We start from the raw sequence: 22,708 nt of genomic DNA, 5'->3' as shown, positions 1-22,708 counted from the left end.
GGCCTAAGTCTAGACCATTCTGTTGGGCCCAACATTAATCCATCATGAACATGCCACTAAGCAACATTTGGCAAAGTAATAGTGGCAAGGACAAACTGCCTTTTAAGAGGCAGAAACCTCGAGCAGAATCAGACTTTATGTTGAACAGCCATCTGCCGAAACTGTGTCATGCTTTAAAAGTGTGGGGAAAGGATAGAGACAAAAAGAGCAACAGCAACGAATAAAATCGATTTACAGTTAATGCCAGTAATAATGGAAAGAGAATATCAAGTATGATAAGACTCATTAGTTTAACATTGGCATTATAAAGACAATTAAAATGAGGAGGAATGATCATGTTAATGAGAGCAGTACATTCTTATTGTACATCCACATGGTGGCTCTGCTCCTCATTTGCCTGTTGCCTTGGAGAATTTTGGTTTTGGATCTCTGTTGATTATGGTGTCAAATATGGAAAACATGAACCCACATAAAGGTATGGACCATCTCTCCATCCATATGTTTTAATGAACCTTCGCTGTTTCACAGTTCTCCTACTTCAAGCTTCAAATCGGAGATTACACGTTTCCTAGAACAAGTCTGTGAACAGTCCCTAACCTATATTTATTTGTTATGAACATTGAGAGGGAACATAAAATGATGAATGCAATAAATGACAAGAGAAGTTCTTCTTAACAAGTTTGACTTGTTAAGTGGAATGTCATGCAAACATCACACAGAATACAAAACAAACCTGCCTACAAAATCAGCCCCTATGACCATCACTCTTGGCTAGTTTTTAAATGGAGCTTTTCTTCAGAAAAGGCCTTCACTTTCTTTTCAAAAATCACAATCAAGAAGACTGAGTTTTGATTTAGTTTCCTTTTTGTTCAATCTTGTGATTTACTTTTAGACCATGTTGGGCAACAATGGAATGTTCTTCACTTTTTCCAGCACTTTAAAGCATTGAAGCACATTTGATGATATAAGGTAACTTATAAGGCCTGGATGTTGAAAGAGACAAATGGAGAGAAAGGCTGTAACTACAGGGGTTTATGTGCACGAAACAGTTCAGAGCTATATTTCAAGCACACGATATCAGCTCCCAGTAAGTGATCAGACAAAAACAGAAGATCTTAATCCTAAATTAAAATAGTTAAGTTGCTGTGGAATTTATTTTCAATGAACATGTACTTGCTTTCCGACAGCTTGTAACCCATCAGAAGTCCTTTAATACCACGAAGAACCTTTAAACAGAAGCAGAAAAACTGTTTAAACGAACTCTCCAATAAAATGAAAAACTTCCGAAACAAGTTAAAAAGTAGCAAAAGATTTATTTTCAGCAATGATGCATTGTAAACTCGCTAACATATAGACTTTACAAAATACTTTTTTTCTCCAAGGGTTACAATATGTGTACAAAATCAGTTTAAGGAATGATTACCTTTTAGATCTCAGTTGGTCCTTTTGAGAAAAACAACAGGTGACACATCTGTTTATCCTTTGATCAGTTTTTTTTAGTCAAATCATAATCAATATATTAACATCTAGACTAAATATCTGATTAGATATGTAAGGTAAGCCCCCCTTACAGAAGTTCAGTAAAGAACGCCCAGTGACAGACGCGTTGACAGCTGACGAGAAGGGCTGCATAAAGTCGCTTGATAAAGTCTTTCACTTAAACACTAGTATAATGAAATCAATTGAAGAATACATACAGTAGTTTATAAAACCTACAAAGAGTTAAGATATGGCTTAAAGGAAAATTTTAAATAACGGACATTTAAAAGATGCTTAAGACATCTGAATTGTTGTTCCTTTGCCTGGAATGAGTGATAACGTGATATCCTTGAAAAGTGTTGACAAAAGAGACACTGCAGAACTTCCTTCACGACTCAGTCAGTCGAGCGTCATGTGCCTTATACGGCAAAGATAAGCATCAACATGAAGTCACAATGGAGATACAAAAATCACAGATTAGCACATGTGTTATTGTAAAAAAATACAATGATGTAAAGCTTGAAAATCAGTGTTTCCTTGTGTTAATTATACCATGTATAAGGCACAGTCTGTACAGTGGGGCCACTATTGCTAAGTAGATTTACTGTGAATTTGCGCTTTCTCGTAATGGACCTAAGAAGGTGTAAAATAACATCTATCATTCATTGATGGTAAACCATGAGTAATTCCTGATTTCACTAACAACATCTGGGAACATTTGATAGAACAACAGATTATAAAAAAAAAAACATTTTCAAGAGAACTGCAACACAGCTTCTGAAGGAAAAAAAATTACGTGTTTCTTATAAAGTAGTCAATATGTCCCTGCCATTCATCTTAAAGATTAGAAAGTGCTTTTAACAGATCTGATAACATCCATGTTACATGTTAACATTTATGTCCACCATCATCCCAAGCCTTGCTCTCCGTGTGGGGGATGCTTAGAAAACTTGTTTTTTTTCTCTCTACAAAATGCACTTTGAATCCACATGATTACATTTGAACAACATAAAGAAGAAGAAGGAGGAAAGAAAAAACAAACACCTCACAAAAAAAACGCAAAACTATTCCAGGAGAAAGAGTAGAGCCAAACTCCATTCAACAAGCCAACAGTTGGATATGTGAGCACCATAGAAAATAACATGTTTAAAGGGGTTTGGAGCATACTCAATATTTATAACATACCAATGTGGGCAACTTATATTTGTCAATGCTGCTCTCGAGAAGCACAATTCAGTTTGATGCAACAAATTCTGCATGCTGAGCCTAGTGAAAGCAATCAAAACATTATGAATTAACTATGATAATGTTGATGATTTTTTATTTGTATTTATAATGATCACTTTTAGAATTTTCCAAACCGATTGACATGTTTTTTGAAGATGATGATGGATTTTTATTTTGAAATGCCATTTTCAGAGCTACTATTTCCTGCGGACAAAAAGGTCTCGAACAATAAAATGATAGAATCTCTTGGTCCAGGCACTTATTTGGAAAAGATACAGAAGTATGAGTAATGAACTGACAAAATAACGTTCATAATGTTCTTTAATGGAGCTACAACATCAGTTTTGGCTGATATGAACCGATATGAAACGCTGTATATAGACTATCTTTATTTGTAGTGCCAAATTAATTTAATGTTGCCATCTAAAACACCTAACTGAATCAGCAATCAGATAAATTTGTATTTTAAGCATCAGTATTGGCCCTGATTTTCCTAATCAGTTCATCTCTATTAATAATCCTTCGTACCTGCTTTTCACTTCTGTGCACGAGTACAAACAACTGTGTCAATGTCCTAACGAAACACACACACCAAAATAGCTAGTTAGGCTACTTGACAGGTAGAAGTTAGCCTTGAAGACCTATAAAACATGTGACGCTAGTCCTTGTGCCTGTGCAGTTTGAAACAGATTCTGAAGCGTTTTATGATAATATCTTAAACAAGAATCATAACAAAGTTAAATTCTAATTCAAAAGGTTTGATCATTTGATTAATATACTGTTTGACTTCATCTATTGCTTTGATTATTTATTGGTCAATTTTTTATTTATGACTAATTATCTCATTTGACTATTACATTTAAATTATCATCATCATCACATGTATTAGACCTGAGAAGAAAACTGATGACAAGAACAAAAGTGTTGTTTGTCCAAATATAATTATAAACGTATAAATGTTTTTTTTAATCAAAGTTTTAATGGAAAATCTGAAGTACACACAAAGAGTAGCATCACAATGATAGACTTCTCTGAACAGAGTTTGGACACACCTTTCCTCCATTTAAAGACTAAATGGCAAACAGTGGTCAGGCTTGAGTCAAGGCTTGGGACTTTGGAGGAGATCATGGACAAGTCCTCAGAATTCCTCTTCAAGGTAGTTCTGCTTCTTCCTCACGTTCCAGTGTAAACACTGGGCGAGGCTTTCAAACCAGTCGTTCACTGGATCCCGGAAACAGATGGAGGGAACGGGGAAGCAGGAAGTTGTGATGGTAATACTGGACACACACACACACACACACACACACACACACACACACACACACACACACACACACACACACACACACACACACACACACACACACACACACACACACACACACACACACACACACACACACACACACACACACACACACACACACACACACACACACACACACACACACACACACACACACACACACACACACACACACACACACACACACACACACACAGAGAGATAAGGTTTGGTGTCACAATAGCTGAGGGCAGAATAAAGGTTAGAGAAGTACAGGTATTGGCAATCACTTCGGAAAGAGGAAGTGTTGACATTTGATGCTGTTACATGACTTCCTTCTGATGCAACTCTGGACTCTGAACTTATGTTAAAGAGTGCTTCAATGACTCGCGTTGACAAACAGCCCATTTTCAAGAATCAGGAAGATGGTAATCTCTGAGTGTGTAACATACTGGAAAATGATGATTATGGAACACGAGACAGTCCTGGGGATAAAGACGCTAAGCAGCTTACAAAACAAAGCCTTTAAGTATGTGTCGGTTTTGTAACACATAAGACACTTTATTGTCCCTGCAAGAATACAACTAAACTTTGTTTGGTGACACTCTCGGACCCACAGTGTCACTGAGACAGAATGAGACGTGTTGGTTTAGCTTCACTTCATTCCCGCCTGTGCTCTTTGTTTGTGCGGCTGAGGCATTAAAGGCCGGCTCGCTATGTGAACTAACCTGTCTCCATGGCAGATCTCTTGTCTTTTCCTTCCATCAAATGACACCCAGGCTGTGTTTCTGGCATCACGTGACAGCATTATCTGACAAAACAACAAGCACAGAATTACAAATGAGCTAATTATTATATTTTACCATTTAAAAAGGAAGCACGTTTTGACCCTCATAGTTCAACACTAACGCCTAATCACATCAGAAATGTAATCCGGCTTCATCATTAGAGGTGTCTAACTTTTGGACCACTGCAAACAAGTAGAGATTCAAAATGTTGTCAGACTCATCAATATGATGAAAGGTAAATTAGTATCTTAGTATACTTCAAAAGTCACATGACCAAGTGTGTGAAGGTTACTAAGTGCCAGTTCAAGCTGTGTATCTGATGGAGCAGAATGTGTGTGTGTGTGATTGACATCCCATAACTACTGAACCAGTCGTTCGAAATACCTTGAGCTCGACTCCAGCAGGCACCACGATGGGCCTGAAGGAGAGCGAGTGTGGGCAGATGGGAGTGATCATAATTGCCGGGACGTTGGGATGGATCATGGAAGCACCTGCTGCAACTGCATATGCAGTACTTCCTGTAGGAGTAGATACGATCACACCTGGGCAGACAGAAGAGACACACGGAGAGATGAAACCACGCACACGAAGACACTTCACCCCAGCTGATGTTCAGACGGACACAAAGGCGACGGCACTGGCTCTCAGCCAAATGAAAAGGAGAACTATCGGATTTAGACGATTCTATTTATAAAATCTGCAACAAAAGATCCTGTGAAACCAGGAAACATAAATAGTATCTGGCCTGGAAGATTATTTTGATTTGGACTCAAACTGATTTTTATTATCTCTATTTTTAGTAGCCTGTCATGATAATCCATGTCCATGTTGTTGAGCTCAACATCACCTCCCTGACGTTCAGCTCATCACTCACAATAAACCCTTTAAAAATGTGTGTTTATGAAGGCAGCCTCATCATTTAGACCTACATGCGGGTGGTTCTGAATATTTGTAGGGTCCATTTTATACTTTTAAAATAAGCGAAATTATAAAATAAAAAATAAAAAATTATACTATGCACAGTGCCAGTCGTTTAAAGGACAGAATTAAAGTGCTGCATGGATTTTAGCTCTGGAAAAGGAACCGAATCTCAACATAAACATCACAAAGGAAGTTAACAAGCCATGCCTTTAAACCACGCACAACACAATCTTCAGAACAGCAAAGCCAACATGAAGAGCAGGTCTTGGCTGGTGCAGCAGTATCATTACCCACATCTTCAGCTGCTAAATCTGCATTATAAGCACAGCTATTCTGGTCTACAAGCACAGATCTGCTGGGTCAACAACTTAACTCTGACGAGACCGGATAAACATGACTGATCAATGCAAGGGTTCCCTCATGATGGATACGTGGAGGCACTTTTTTTTTTTACTTAAATTTGGATATATGAACAATCTGTTGCAACATCAGCAGGGAAAGAAAACACCTTGTAAAGTTTCTTTGATGTACTGATGATATCCACAGTATGCTGTGTGTGTCAATAACATCTGGAATGTGATCTAATGCAATCAGAAGACAGTTTGGTAAGATGACTGAACACATGTATGTTAGTGTAGAAGAGAGGAGCATCATAAACTCCTTAAAATGAACCTGCACACCTATTCCATGTCGTGAGAAACGCTAGGTATCAAGTTTGCGAACATCTTCACTTCCAAGGCATGAAGTGTTTGTTGAAACTGCAGCTCTATTCACAGCTGATCTAAAGTAGTAAAATGAGCGTCGACTCAGGAACAGGTTAGGAGTGCAGCGTAGGTTCCACTTGTGATGGTGGTAAAAAGAGAGCACTTCTTTGAAACAATGCTCTCTCACTGTGGGTTGACCTTGTCAGTGGTGAGGACATTTCTGTCCTGAAGATATTTGATTTTTAATTCATGTCTTTATTTTGAATGTGTAAAAACAGCAACGGCGGTTAAAAATAGGTTGAGAACAAATCAAACAAAGAAAGAGAAACCTCTTCCCTTTCACATACCTGAAAAGGAGTAGGAAGAAGTTCAAACTAATTTAATCCCTTTTCCTTACTTACACAACAAATAAAAAACAGAAGAGAGGACCCTGTCAAATCGGTCTCACCATTCAGAGACACGTGAAGCCATCATGACTGTGTTAAGTTGAAAACCTGTTTGAAGGTTTATTTTTGGTTGACTTTCTCTGCTTTTATTAGAGATGGGGGGGAAGAGAGAGAGAGAGAGAGAGAGAGAGAGAGAGAGAGAGAGAGAGAGAGAGAGAGAGAGAGAGAGAGAGAGAGAGATGACACGCAGGAAAGGAGTCACAGGTCAGACTGAACCTGGGCCGCTTGCCTGGATGATCACAGCGTCTGTACACAGAGCACGTGCACTAACCACTAGGCCGCCACCCCCCCTAAAGTACTAAAGATAAGACAACTGTGCCTGTCTAGACTGAACTGATGCCTGGTAGTTTGATTTGAAGTTTGAGAATGATGACTAATAATGCTTTTATTCATAAAGACACACTGATAATTGTTCATCTATACTGGAGACAGTGATTTTATTTTCTTAGGAATTTAATATGTCTGAAAAGTTATGTTGATCAGGGCGGCTGCTAAACATTTTAGTTTAAATTTAGGTGCTTTTGTCTTTTTATTGCAAGTTAACCTTCAATCCAATCAGGAGGAGATCCTGGTCTACTTTAGTGAGCGGGCTCATTTCTGGTCAGATAAACATGCAACGTTAACGTGCTGTATCCCGGGCCGTTTAAAGTACACTGGCCTGCTGTGTGGTCAGTTAGCATTAAAGCCAAGAACACTTATTCTGTTGTTGTCTTGGTTTCACTGGGTTTCCCTGTTTTGTGCAACGATGACGGCCTGCTCCATCTGTCGAGACATACTATTATAAGAAAGTGAGGAGAATCCTTTTGATTTATCATTTCACTGTGTAATCTATAAGTGCACTTTTCATTCTCAAAGAAAGCTGCCCTTAAAAAAAAAAAAAAAAAAGGTTTTGCTGTTTAGCCTTTTGTGCCTTCATTGTGATAGGACACCTTGGGAGTCTGCAGGGAGTGCAGCCCTCTGAACGTGAGGTGCACTCTCTCAACCACGAAGTCAAACCGGCATGATAAAATCAAAGAGCAAATTTGACAAACATATCAACTTCCAGCACACATCTGATGAATATTTCGCTCTCTCTGACGAGTTCAACAGAAGGGATTCTAGTGCTTACTAGAACACCAACACACACTCAAACTCACCGTCTCCCTGCACTGTCGTGATGAGGTGTCCATCGAGGAAGAGGTCCACGTTGGACAGATAGGAGGAGGGGCCTCTGTCCACCACGACCTCGTTAAGAACCTGAAAACACACACGCATGTTTAAATGTCCTGATTCACAATCATCCCGACAAAACCAGCATGGCATGTTAGCACCTGAGCCAGGCGTGTTTGTCGTACACAACAAAGTGTGTGAGCTGGTGAGAAATGCAGACAAACACACAAATCTGTACCCTCCGGACAGGTGTACGTGTTCACTGGTGCATACACACATTTGAAACAATTCAAAAGACGTTAACATTCCAGATGTGGAATGTATGGCTGAAAAAAAAAAAAAAAAAAACAGGTCAAAATGTCAAAGTCTATTAACCTACATATCAGAGCCACATTTCTTGTTTTGATGACAGCGTTTGCCAAAGTGGTGATTTGCTTACAGGTCTTAAGTCCCGAGGCATCAGAGTGTCATGATGTTGACACCACATTGCCGGAATGTTTTGTCCTTGCTATAGACTAACGCTGTGGTTACACTGCGCTTTGAGAAGTCAGAGGAGGAGAAGAGAGGTAAACAAGTCTATTTACCATTTACAAATGACCAACATGTAGCTCAACCTCATGTGCCGCTGGCATTTAAGTGTTGATAAAAAAAAAAAAAAATTCTTTGAACCCCAAAATCGGTCTGATGCAAATGGAGAAACCAAATGAATATTGATTTGGGCTTTTTGCCTTTAATAGACAGGACAGCTGCAGAATGACAGGAAATGTTGGGAGGAGGGAGTTAGGGGATGACATGCAGCAAACGGCAGAGGTTTGATTCAAACCGCTGCCGCGACAAGGACGATAGCCTCGGCACATGTGGAGCTCGACATAACCGCTCGGCTATCGACGCTCTCCATTCTGGCTGTTTTAAAATGTTCTGCACATTTCAGAGAGATACCAAGGTGCTGGTTTTATGCGAAGCTCTTACCTGATACTGCAGAGGTTTTCGACAACTCTCCACGTCCCCGTTGGTCAGGATGATTCCATTCTCGTCCACTCTGGCTTTTTTGTCCCAGTTCTCTTTAAATACCCGGACTTTCAAGCGACTTCGCAGGACAATGGCAGTATCACCTTCATGCAATAAAACATACACATAAAAGAAGTTGATTTGTTTTTTTTTTTAAACGAAAACTGAAACACACGCAAGTATTTATGCTGCAGAAAGCGTACACAATACCTTCAATAATTTGCGAGACCTGAGACTTGTAGGTGTCAAACTTCAAAGGTGTCAAAAAACCCAACGAGCCCAGGTGGAAGGCCATAACTGGTGGAACGCTCTCCTGCAAGGAAATCAATGAAAAGGATTGTTATGCCATTTAAGTACACGTAAAAAAAAACAAAAAAACAAACACAGCAGCTGTGTTTAGCAACGCGGAGCAGAATACCTGGAAGAGTGAGGATGCATACAGCAAAGTCCCATCTCCACCGAGACAGATGATGAAGTCAACTCGGTTTGAGATGTCGTCAAGATCTGAAAAATATGAACACAAAACTTCTTGTCTGGAATCCCATCTGAATCCCTTTTTTTTTTTTGGTATATGATGGTGATGATCGGCTGGTTTTCATACCTTCTCTGAAAGTGCAGAATTTCTTTGTTATGGCTCCGAAGTTTTCGTCGCCTGAAATAGCTGGGTCCTCAAGAACTTTCTGTTCCACGTAAACGACCATGTTTTTCACCTGCAACCAGACATCAAACCCCAACACCCAAACAGGGTTAGCGAGCGGCACTACATGAAACCAGAAGGAAAACTAGAGCCTAAAATGGATTCATTATTTCCAGGCGAGGCCTTCCCTGTTAGATAGAGACAACAGTAACCTATTGGAGTAACACCCGTCACATTGATCCCTCCCTCCCAAACGTCTTTTCCACAATCACTGCCGAACATGTGAATTCAGTCTGACCTAACCCAGCCTGTTGCTCACACTGAGTGGTTTCGTGGGAAGCCTGCGTCTTACCTCGGTGAGGAAAATGCAGAGCTCTTTGAAGGGCTCCAGTAGACTGGCATCTCGTATCTTTTTGATGACAAGGACACTTCTTGGTGGCTTGTTCCACGTTAGTCTTTGGCTGGCGGGATCCTGAATGTGCCTAAAAAAGACAAAGGCATGTTTAACTAACGTATGTTTCCCGCTACATTGGTTAAAACCTGAGTCTTAAAGCTCAGGTCCAGATTGGAGGTACATCTGCTACCTTCTGTTCATCTGGAGAGAAAAAAAGTACCATCCTATTTCCTATCCTTCTTCCTGTATCTTATCCCATCTCCCTCTATCCCATCTTTAAGCCCAGCACAGTTTCGTCATGAGATGGGAAGTTTCCTGCGAGGCAGCTGTAACTTGTGCTAAAATGTTGCTCATGATGGCATAACGCTTTGTGATGTAACAAAGAGTACGCCGTTTTGGGACGTGAACTTCCAGACAAATGAAAAAAAAAAAAAAAAAGAAGCCAAAGTTTCATCTGAATGAAACTTTGGCTTCCTGTTTCATTGTCCACTCAAAAGAGAATCACTTAATGTTATTTCACTACATGCTAAACACACACAAATCAAACAGACAGACAGACAGTCAAAGGCAGTAATTAACAACCCGAGTGCACATTAGAGACTCATGTGTGGACTCAAACACTGACTTCAGAGAAACAGATCAAACCTGGTCTAGTGACGGCGAGGATACAAAGCAAACACGACTTAAACACGTGAAGACACAAGCAGCCGTGATCTCCTCATCTGCAGTTCACCTGACCGACCCCAACGCATCGTCACACTCAAAGTCAACCCTCCCACTCTGTCCGAACCACAGCGCCACGCCATTGCAACAGCCGGCATGCAACAGTTTAACATCGAGAGTTTTACAACCACCGCTTCACAACAGGTGATGTCACATCAACCTCCAAATCCATCTCTCCCTGCATGAATACGCTTTCTCTTTTCTCTTCTCAAAACACATGAAAAGAGAGAAGCCTGAAGCTCTCACACATCTTCACTGAGTCCAACCAAGAGAACACCTGAATGCTAAGGACTGATGCACTGCTCACCATTTCCACACTCTGTTTGCGCTGTGGTTGCCGGCAGTGCCCTGAGGGATGCACTGATGAAACTTCATTGTTGTCCACATGTAACAAGGATGCTGCTCTCAGGTTGACTCAGCTGAGAACAGAGCTCTGTTCCTGTGGCCTGCGCTGACGAAAACAACTCATTCTTCCAATAACCACTTCCTCGAGTGCCGGAGCATCGCAGAGCAGAGCAGCTGGAGAAGATGAGTCAGTATACTTCACTGCCAAAAGGGGGGCGGGGGGGGGGTTATCTGAGAGGCAGACAGGTGAGAGTCTCTGCGACAGACAACAGGATCAACTCGAAACTCCTCCAGCTGGATTCACCGGGGCTATATTTGTCCCGCTGACGACTTAACACTAAAGCTCCCTGATGTATTCTGCTGTTGTATTTAAAGCTCTCACTCAGCTTAAGGTCGGCCTCATCTCTGTCTCCACCCACCTGTGCACTGAACTCGCCCATTTGAGGGCAGGGCCTGATTCTTCAGAAAGGTATGAGTGACCGAGTCACGAGTCGTCCCTCATTGATAAATACATCCAAATAAAAGAAACCTTTAAGAATCAAAATCAATGATTAGAGTTCTATTAATTTGTCACACTACAGCCCATGACTGTAAAATTAATGTTTCAAGCAACACACACAATTATCTCATTTCTACAGAAATGAAAGCATCATGAAACAATCAACAGTCATTTTATTTGTCACTTTAATATCCCCCGACACAAACACACCTAGACCATAATAATAGTAATAAAAAGGAGTCTATGCCTGCTGTCAGGTCTGAAACCTGACAGCAGGCAGGTTTCCTTCAGCTTAGTTTCTCTGGAGTGAGCGATCTCGACGTGAGTATCTATGGGCCTTTCTCAAACCGGTCCCTCCACACTCTTTCTGATGTCACACCCACAGCGTGAACGCCTGAACCCAGAGTGAAGTCGTTTCAGGTGGAGGGTAGAAACACAGCACGGTTAGGAGACTATCAGACTGATGTTGCATTCTTTTCTTTTGACATCTTATTGTTTCAATATGGTGATTCCTTTTAAGGAGGCAGTATGCTGCTCATTTAAACTTTTTTCATCTTTTTCATAGTAGTTGTTTTTTTTTAACTTATTTTGAGGCAAATCATGTGAGTTTATGCAGGGAACTGCTGTCAACCATGACAATGTAAGGCGTTACACCAGTTGGTGCAGTCTGACTTTGTGGGGGTGGGGGATGGGGGGGGGATGGGGGGGGTTTGGACAGCACTCAGTGTGGCCGAGTGCAGTAATGGACTGGAGTGGAGGTGTGTATGTAGGCAGGGCGCGGTTTGAGAGAGGTCCCGTGTCTCCTCCCCTGAAGGTGACGTCTCACTGCTACAATCAGCGTGACCGTGCATTTGTTCGCAGTTAGTCTACTATTACGTCTACAAAAACATCAAATCCCAGTGAGACGATGGTTATCCAGTGTCACATGAATCAGCACTAACCCTTCCTTAACCCTTTAGATTCTCTCGCAGAAATAAAAGGCATCAAAAGTCCAAAAACAAACCATTCTTTTTTTGTTTTGTTTTTCAGGATGAAACGTATTCAATTTTTTCTGGGTGGTTGAATTCACACATTTGATGGTTTATTACAGAAGTGTAAGATTTTAAAATATACATTTGTGGGGGAAAAAAACAACCTGAGTTTGATCCTCTTTTCAAAAGCAAATTGCTAAAGTCATTTTTGCAACAGTTGTGGCTTTAACTACACAGTGAACTCACTGACTCCTTCTCCATGTTGGTTTTAAACAAACATGTCTGGGTCGACATTATTAGCAGTTTCACTTTTAGCTCCCCTGGATTTAAAAAAAAAAAAAAAAAAAAAGGCTTTGCTCTTTAATGATCAGTTTTCATGGTGTATCACAGGATTGAGAGTGAGGGTATCTTTCATGCTTTCTTGAAAGTATAAGTAGAATATGCTCAATGCTGATTGGACAACCAACTTTGATTTTATTTTTCTTTCCAGTCAAACTTCATGATTCTGTAAAACCTGGTTTCTTAAAATCGGCCCAGAGTCCATGAAACAGGTGTGAAAACTGCTGCCTGTTTCCACGCTACCAGCCTAACTCAATGACCAACATTATGTTCAAATGAAACCAAAGTGTTGTTGTTTGTTGTTGAGCTTTGGCTGTTAAGATCTGTGTGCAGTCTGACACCTTCACGTGTCAACTGTTCTTTAATCTCTGCAAACTGCTGACAACACGTGGAGCATCTTTTTCCACCTAAAACACTTCCTCCTGTCACTGTTTCGTTTCAGGGTGTGTCTGGAACCTTTGTCATGACTCTCTTTGTAGTCTCCAAGCAAATGCTCTCTAACAAACATATCTGAAGTCATCCCAAACGAGCCGGCTTTGTAAACCTTCTAGAAGCAGTTTTACAACCCCACCCAGTGATTGAACAGATGTAAAGTCCTCACAGTTACTTTCAGCTTGAATGCTCTAACACAGTGATTCCCCAAGAGGGAGCCCAAGGTTATGACAAGGGGGGGGATGCAACAACAAGAAAATTTGACGAGTCATGTCTTGCCCACTGCTTCTTGTGTACAACACTAACAAAGAGAGCTACATTCCCTTTTTGCCACTTCTATCCAGTTTCAGATAGATTTCAATCAACTGAAAAAAACCCCCAAAACAAACAAACAAACATATAAAACTTCCCATTTAAAATTAAAAATAGAAGTTCTAACAACAGATAATATTGGCTGAAATCTGCATATCAAGTGACATGAGATGTGGTTCTGATCAGATTTATTCAACAGTCAGAGAGCATTTCTCTTTAGTATCGTTGAATTACACTAGCACATGTTTTTCTTGCTGTCACCAGCAGAGGGCGATGTATGGGTTTCAACACCCCCAAGAGTTTCAAACTGTGATGCACGTTCATGCGTTGCATTTTAGGGATAGACGCTATAAATGTTTACATCTATATCTATCTCTTTTGTTGAACATCGATCAAAGAAAGATATCAGCCAATCACATATTTTGTCTTTTTAATATAGATATCGGCCCCAAAAATCACACAGTCAAGCCAACACGCAGTTATTGAAATACTGTAAATTCCGGACTATAAGCCGCTACTTTTTGTCGCGGTTTTTAACACTGCGGCTTTTAAAACGATGCGGCTTATTTATGGATTTTTCTTGCGGGACAATGAGCTTGTGCCGCAAAAACATTTGACTTCGTCACATCGGATCTTAATATCAGTCATTTTGCGCTTTATGCACGCACCCTCATCATGGAAAACACACGGAGAAATACATATGATGCAGCTTTCAAGTTAAAGGCGATCGAACTGGCTATCAAAGAAGGAAATAGAGCTGCTGCACGTAAAGTTGACACTGACAGCGACAACGAAAAAGAGACTGAGGAAGTGAGTAATGAAGTCATTCTGAGGCAGTGAATGGATGGACTTTTTCCTGTGAAATATATTACGGTCATCTTTTTCATCAGCCGCGTTACAGACACTGTTTGATAAAGGATTTACAGTAGGCTTCATATTTGCGGATGTTACCAGTAGTACGTATTTCATTAAAAGTTAAAAAAATTTCTTTGTGTGTAAATAGCTCTTGTTATAACGTGGACACCTGCGGCTTATAATCAAGTGCGGCTTATATATGTACAAATACATTTATTTACCTATTTTTAGCCGGTGCGGCTTATATCCAGGTGCGCTCAATAGTCCGGAATTTACGGTAATTGCAAGACTGAAAATATTTAAACAAGATTCTAACTCAACTTTTTCACAATAAAATACAAAATTATATATTTTGAATAGCTGGTGCTGGCAATCAGAGGAATAAAATGTGTCTGTCAATATTTGTAGAGATAAGCTTTGTTAAATTGTGGTTTGTAGGTCAATAAAAAAAATACTACAATAGAAGTAATAAACAAAAAAAAAAGCGAAACATTGAACAGTTCTAAGACATTTTCATCTGCTGTTAGAAACAGTTTGGTAACCACTTGTCTAAACTTTGACTGCCCTGCTTTTGGGATAAACACACTTTCTCTATAACTTTATACATATTGATGAACAGCATTGCACAGAATAGGTGAAAAGTAAATTCTCATAGAAATACTACAGACTAAGCTTTGTTTTGTAAAATGATAACTGGTTTTTCTACTTTTAACCCGTTTAGCAGCTTTGAGGATGTTAATCCACAAATGACTGCTGCAGTGCTGTGAGCCACTTACGTAACTTCGAGAGTCAAGAGGCAAACAGTCTGTCGAGGCTTTGACGGGGAAACATGTACTCTTCGTCAGCTGGTGGACGCTTTGTTTGTTGTTCAGCTTCTGCCGTTAAGTCAACAATAAGAAGGTCGTCACCTGCTTTGATGTACTGTAGCCACCAGGCTCAATCAAAACAATTAGAAAAGATAACTTAGATGCTGGCCGGGAATCGTGGGAGTGATACTCTCTGCTACGTCACCCAAAACCCCTGATGAAAACAAACTCCATAATGACCGTAGTCAATAATAAAAGGTGAAACAGACCTGAGTAGGACAGTACGTTTCCTGACGAGCTAAAATATCTATGTTTAATTAACATGACGTTTTTTTATCCCAGCAGCATACAGCAACAAAACGACAGCTTTAGCAGTTCCCGCTTCCATACGAAGAGTTCTTATATGTAACATCTAGTGTTTCCACGGCAACGACAACCACACGTCTCTCATGCAGCCTGACACAAGTCCCGTTTCATTATAGCTATAAAATTACAGATTTCTCTGGCTTTGAAACACGTTGGAAATATTCTAGTTGATGTCATTAACTCAACTAAAGAGTGTAAATGACTAATAACATTTTAGAAACTTGTTCCCCTTTAAACAAGATTGTTTAATATGACCTGGTGCATTAAAATACAGAGCATGCTTACAAATACATTTAATGAAACCAAACTTCTCATATGTTGTAAACAAATTAAAGTCACTCGTAAAACAATAAGACTGATAGATCATCAAAAAATAATCTTATCAAAACAACTCACAAAAAATGACCCATACCTATGTGTTTTTTCAAACTCTTTGTCTCAATATGATGACGCTTTTAACACGCATGAATAGTCTGAATGAGCAAATGTTTCATTAAACATCTGGAAAAGAAATCATACCCTGTCAAACGCCTGTTCAGCCATTCAGAAGGCAGCAGGACTGATACTGAACTCGGCGTTAAGAAATCGTTTATCTTTCTGTGACCTGCTGTGACCAGATTTTTGTTTTTTTACTGAAGGAAATTACTGAAACATTTTAACTCCACTCAAGCTGGGAATGTTGGAATTTAGCAGTCACTTTGTCATTAACGGCCTGAGGCCTACATGAAGTGTAAAACCTGGGGGGAGACAAGGAGAGTGAGCAGGTGCCGACTTCAACCTCGACACCAATGTCGGACCTTCTACTTTTTCTAGCTGGTCTATCTCGTACACAACCCAGATGGGAACATTATGTAGAAGTAAGTGCATAGGTATGAGAAGAACTAGGATGAGGAGGTTGAGAGTGACCAATCTTTACAAATGTGATAGGTGGCCTTAGTGATCTATCACTGCTGCCACTGTGAGATCAGTAAACACATGATACAGCGTCCTTGTTGAAAGTTAAATAAGGAGAACATTCTCATTCTTCTAAACTGGCACAAATTGTACCAAAGCACTGACAAAGAATGGGTTACATTCCTTCCCAAGAAGAGCACATGATATTAGTTCAATTGTAATTACGCTGTACCCTGTGAAAGTAAACAATAAAAAAAGATCAGAATTCCCTTTTTCAGGATTCAAAAACACAAGATAAATTTGCCTATCTTTTCGATTTTTGCTGCGTGACCCAAATCAGTGTGTTTCATTTCTGCTTGCACTAAAAGAGCTCCTCTGGTTGTGTGTCTTTTTGTGTTGTAGGGGTAATAAAAGGTTATGTTCTTGTCTATTAATGGAGACAAATTTCATCCCTTCCACCTTAATTGGTTCCACCTTCATCAGTAACAACTGTTTTTTTTTCCTTCATTTTTGACTTGCTTTTGAATTGACTGGCCTGTTTTCATATTTTTGTAGCAGAATATGTTGGCGTCCTCCTTGTGGTTTGCTCTACATCACAGAATTTGGCGAATCAACTAAGCGCTCCAAACTACAGCAGTCTGCTTATGGTTGATTTCCATTGTGTCCAAGAAAATCCAACTCTAAAGATTCCCCCTCCCTTTTTTGGGGGAGGGGCCAAACCCAATCTTAAAGGAAAATGAACTCTCTTTCTATTTCTTAGTGTCACGAACCCAAACTTTAGAAAATCACAAGCACAAAAAGTCCTGCAGCAACATGAATGGAAGCCTGTCCTACTCACATTACTGCATGTGGATTCTGAAGCATGCATGCCTTTGGGCCAAATGTAGTCACAGGGCTTGGTCCATGAAGTGACTGTGTTCTCCTGAAAGAGAAAAAAACAAAACAAACTATTACAACAACAACAGAAGCAGGGCTAACAGTTTACAGGGTTGAATAAACATTACTTTGTCCACATTAGTAACATCTCAGGAGAATGGTAGGGTGGCATGGATAGGTTTCAAGATGAACACTAGAGAGCCTCTTGTAGCCAGGCAGGTCCCTCTGGATGTGTGTAAAAGACACTGGGCCAATACAAGTCCACACCTCTTCCAAATGTACTGAGTGTCCTGAGACTGTGCAGGCGCCGTCTTTCCATTTGTATAACAGACAACATGTTATGAGCCAGCGTGAGAAGCAGGGTTACGAGTTATATGTTTATTAGAAGCCACCAATCCTAAATGAAGAGCAATCTGCATCTCACACAACATCTCAAAATTCTCTGCAGAACGTCCAAAGATGGCCGGTTACAGTATTTTGTATATTCTTATGTTGACGTTGGGTTGTATACCATGATTATTAGAAACAAACAAACTGATTACCTAAGGTCCAAAAAATACCGTAAGAGGAAGAAACGTGTGGATGAACTTCCAGCAGAATACATTTAGAATAAACCGATGGAAAGACGTCAGAGTTTGAAAAGGCATTTAAAGTGTTCAGAATAAAAGAGCCTTTGTTTGAGTTGACAAGAGTTTATGTTGGGCAGCCGAGAGGAAGCAATACACAATCATTCATTGGGTTTGTAAGGTTTCATGTAAAGTTAAGGGATGGTTATTAAAAAAAAAAAAAAAAAAAAAAAAAGATCTCCTGTGTCGACAGGGCAACAAAAATAACCAAAAAGAAGATTCCTCCCAGCTGCGTGAACAATTTGAACAGGGTATTAATGAGATTTTTCTTTCTAGGTTTAAGTGACTAAACACTATGCTGATTCATCAACGATTTTTCATTTCAAACGTGGCCTTTTCATTTCTGCTCAAATTAATATCAAACAATATCCACATTGAATCCACTGTTTACATGTAAATAACGTATTCGTATAAAAGCACAGATCAAAGACGGGGCACTGTTTTAGCTCGATGAGTAGGGCAGGTGGCCCGTGTACAAAGGCAGCAGTCCTCGGCACATCAGCCGGCAGCTTCCACAGCTGGCCTCGGCCACTTTGATGCATGTCCACCACACGCTCTCCTCCCACATTTCTGCTCTCTAATGCCGTCCCATCAACAAAGGACAGAAAAAAAAATCTAATAGAAAAAGTACACATAGCATTGCTTGGTAACACAGTATCAGTACTTTGAACTGCTCAACAGTTTTATTACATCACCAAGATGGTATTTCACCTACTAATATGTTTGGCAAATAAATGTAGCAGCCTGAGATTGATAGTTGTCTTTAAACAAGGGGAACCAGTTTCTATTGTAGGTTCAGGATTCAGTCATTCTGTGCACAACAAAATTTTTTATCATCATAAATTACAGATTATAAAGAAGCAGGCAACTACAGCTCGAGCAAAGGACTGTTTTGTCCGTGCGTTCTGATTGATAACTCCTCCGTGTGAACGTGAGTGGCGAGGGGTTGGAGGTGTGCTGCTGGAGGTGAGCAGAGGCTTCAGAATAACTGAGGTGTCCCTGAACAGCACATTAGTTTGGTTTAGTGCTGGTGTTCAAGGGCGACATCTACTGGATCAAACTGTCGCACATTATAAATTCTATATAATGTATCTGGTGTCCTGCCAGAGCCTTCTTCCTCTTTTCCTTTTGGTTAGGTTTTATGTTGAAGGTTTAATTCCTCAACACTGACTTCAAGGCAGTGGGTCTAACAGTTGATACATAAAAAAACCCATTTCATCCCCTTATCGAAAAGATAATGTCTATTTTCAAATGTTCCTTTTTGTCCTGCTACACAAGCCATAATGCCATACTTTTTTTTTTAGAATTAAGGTTCAAATTGTCAAACTTTAATCCGGAACTGGATTTATATCTGGAACATTATCTCTATGCAGTTCTTCTGTTCTCTTCTTATTGTGATCTAACACAACTTTAAATACACACAACCCCCCCCAGTAAAGGGGATTTTACACATATTCTTAATCATTTACCAAACATCTAAAGTTGCGAATCCTCGGCACTGTCACAAGGCAGTTTCATAAATGGTGGTCACTTGCAGCAACCAGCTCTGGGTAAGTTCTGCTTTTCAGTCCTTTTGAACCCAATGTTGAAAGCAGCTAGTTTGGAACTTCATTTGTGTCATTGTTTGGTAGCAACATGGGAACAAAAGCTTCATCTTAAAAAGTAGAGCATCACGTTGAAGCAAACCAGAATACTGTCGCAGAAATTACATTTTTAATTTATTGTGACTAATCGGGGAGAGCCCAGTCAGGTTTATCAATAAAGCTCATTTCATATGACATATGTATTCAAGAGGAGTTAAACATCTAAAATCCTCAATGAAGTGCAAAATGTACTCCAATCATTTCAGATTGTCTTATCAAGTGATAACCAGTATTGAAAAGATATTCAAAGAAAGATATTGGATTTTTTTCTCTTCCTAATATTGGCCCCAAACTTCCCATATCGGTCGGCCCTAATCTGGTTCAAGATGTCTTCTTAATGCAGTGTTTGTTACAAAGTTTCCTCTCTTGATGACAGGCTGAAAATGAATTTTGTTGACTACACTTGATAGACAGACAGCAATGAAAATGATGACGATATCTTACGATTAGGTAATAATTAATCTACAGCTTCTGTAAAACAACAACAACAACAAAGACACTGAGTGGTTAAATCTTCAACTAAAACTGAAGGTAATTTAATGATTCACTGTTACTGGATGGATTAAATCTCCTCTCATGGAAAACAAAAGCAAAGTCCTCATTTCTAGCACACAACCGGTAAAGTCCTTGACTCCTTATCATCCCTTCAAGGTACCCCACCTTTCAAAAGGATACATCACCACAGCTGGATTTTAGTTTTTTAATTTATTTATTTTAAGGATATTTTTATTTTTATTTTAAACCAACTACAAACTAAATTTCAGATTGAAAATATAACTTGTGCTTAAGTTGAAAATACTTTAACTAACTAAAACATACCTGGTGCACCCCAACGCTGGGTAATATTCTATCTCAAATTAAATATTTATCCTGAGTAACAGTTGACGAAATGTTGGCAATTGTGGCATGTTTTCATGGCTGTTTTTTTTTTGTCAACTAAAAGTTAAAGAAATAATTTCAAACCACAAGAGAACAACATTTGAAACAGACATAATAATCCTGACAACATCATGAACCTCAGTCGCAGACTTATAACACAGCAAACACAGACATGTTTTCTTAAGAATCAGTTCAAACAAGGGTGATACATCTGATAAGTAAATGTCTTTAAGGTCTAAAATAACTGTTACAACCAGTGAACCATTTAGACTCCAGTGACAGTACAAATAGAGTTCTCATGTTCAACACCCACCTGTATTCAGACGAGCAGCCTGCTGAAGAAGTGCTCAGGCTGCGGGTTTTCCTGTTCTGTAGAACCAGGCCATGTCCGGTAACCTCCCCTCCGTCACAAGTGGAGCAGCAGTATGGAGCAGTTTCCACTCGTACTTCCTCTCCACAGTCCATCTCTGACAGACAGGCTGCAGGTGAAGTGATAGGGCAGAGCAATCAGTGAGGAAGCCAAACATTAAAATCAGTCCCCATAGTATCTCACGCAGTACCAGATCAAGAATTATTAACACTAAGGAAACACTGCTTCATATTAACATGATTATCTATGAAACAAAAACGTGAATGTAAGACAAAGTAAAAGCAGACTTTAATTCACACTTCACAAGGCTGTAAATAATTCTGTAAATATCAAGCTTATTATTATGAGAGTGCATTAAAACACTGTCTATTCAGAAACTGATGCTTTGTGTAAAGCAGCAAACGCGTTCAGTGAATAATGTCTGAATAATTTAACTCAAAATAATTAGGTTAAGGGTCATCTTGGTCGGTCAGATGAATTAAGATTAATATAAAATAAAAAATGCTGCAGCTAAGTGATGCTAGGAGGGTCCTTTGGCTAGCTAGCTTTTTTAAATCCCCCTCGTCACATAGATATAATAATTAATAAACTGTAAACTACACAAACATATTCATCGACGTGACCGTCTCCTGAGCTGACGAGGAGAGACGGATCCATACAGAAGTTTCTCGATAAGCTAGCCGCCCGAGTTAATCTAGAAAACGAGTAATGAGGCACGTAGAGCAACAACACTGAACTACATCAAGTCAACACTACCTTTAATCCCAACACGTTTGAGGACGACACAGCTGTGGAGTGCAGCAGCCCGCCGTACTATCAGTACCTCATCATCATCATTATTATGATGTTACTCCATCTTACTGATAGAAACACTGTCAACAGACGGCTCACCACTTCCTAGTATCAGCCGTCCAATCACAGACCGTCTTCTCGATTACGTAATATTGGACGATTTACCAAACTAAAGTGTCCTTAAAATGAACAGGCTGTCTCGTGTCATGACACTTGAACATTTTAATAAGTAAAGGTGTAAGCGCTTTATGTACTGTGTGAAGAATGTTAAACGGATAACTATATACCTGACAAAGGAGCCAATAGTATAAAATGGTACACACTTCCTAGTTCATAGGTGGCGAAGGAAACCACGTGACAAAAGGTATAGGAAATAATCCGCCTCAGACAGGCGAGTCACGTACATGATTTAAGCATTATAATACTATGTAATAATGAAGCAGTGACTCCCTTACAACCCCACATTTAAGCGATTGTTTCACGTTTAAATACATTCAAAAGCTTTCTTTGTTGTTGTTGTGGGAAGTAACTTCTACTGTAAATATCCTGTAGATATTAAACATCGCTAAATAATCTGCAACATGGTAAATCAAATTGTTGCCCGTCATTATGCACAGAGAGCGACAAAAATGAGTACACAGATTATTAAAAACACGACAGAATAAAAACACATGTGGGGCTGCTGATCCTCTGAGTCAATTAAAAGGAAAGAATAAAACGTCTACTTACAGTTAAGACAAGTCCGAACCTGCGTCTGAAGCAAACAGGGATGTTCATCCACCAATCAAAGAGCGGAGTGGTCTAATTCGTGTTGTAGAGTTCGAAGCAAGACATAAGACATTAGAAATCACAGTAATCAACGTGAATAGCATTACGATAAACGAATCACCTACAACCCAATGGAAGTGTAGGTATCTGAAGATCTGATCAGCAGGTATTACT

At 39.7% G+C, this 22,708-nt stretch overlaps 1 protein-coding gene across 3 annotated transcripts; it reads right to left on the bottom strand.

The window, feature by feature from the left end:
* Positions 1-1,293: 1,293 nt before the first annotated feature.
* On the bottom strand, positions 1,294-22,514 carry nadka (NAD kinase a). 3 transcript variants are annotated; one of them, XM_079359434.1, is made up of 12 exons: positions 22,496-22,514; positions 20,918-21,083; positions 17,419-17,502; positions 9,997-10,126; positions 9,609-9,717; positions 9,426-9,511; positions 9,218-9,320; positions 8,969-9,111; positions 7,987-8,086; positions 5,164-5,321; positions 4,720-4,802; positions 1,294-3,983 (listed from the first exon to the last, which is right to left on the bottom strand). In XM_079359434.1, the coding sequence occupies exons 2-12, from the start codon at positions 21,067-21,069 to the stop codon at positions 3,845-3,847; spliced, it is 1,287 nt and encodes a 428-aa protein (XP_079215560.1). In that variant the 5' UTR covers positions 21,070-21,083; positions 22,496-22,514; the 3' UTR covers positions 1,294-3,844. The 3 variants fall into 3 exon arrangements, with proteins under 3 accessions (XP_079215560.1, XP_079215558.1, XP_079215559.1); XM_079359432.1 differs by lacking the exon at positions 22,496-22,514 and adding an exon at positions 21,731-21,886; XM_079359433.1 differs by lacking the exon at positions 22,496-22,514 and adding an exon at positions 21,581-21,711.
* Positions 22,515-22,708: the final 194 nt, after the last annotated feature.

The sequence above is a fragment of the Symphodus melops genome (genome assembly GCF_947650265.1).
Source record: "Symphodus melops genome assembly, chromosome: 13".
NCBI lineage: Eukaryota > Metazoa > Chordata > Actinopteri > Labriformes > Labridae > Symphodus > Symphodus melops.
The sequence above is the reverse complement of the archived record's forward strand: the minus strand, read 5'-3'. Positions and strand labels throughout refer to the sequence as shown.

What these genes read in the sequence shown, in the direction of transcription:
- nadka (XM_079359434.1), bottom strand. Translation starts at nt 21,069, where the DNA reads ATGGACTGTGGAGAGGAAGTACGAGTGGAAACTGCTCCATACTGCTGC. An exon ending in GGCTGCTCGTCTGAATACAG is followed by an intron (nt 17,503 to 20,917) that starts GTGGGTGTTGAA and finishes TTTCTCTTTCAG; the next exon opens with GAGAACACAGTCACTTCATG. An exon ending in ATTCTGCACTTTCAGAGAAG is followed by an intron (nt 9,512 to 9,608) that starts GTATGAAAACCA and finishes CATATTTTTCAG; the next exon opens with ATCTTGACGACATCTCAAAC.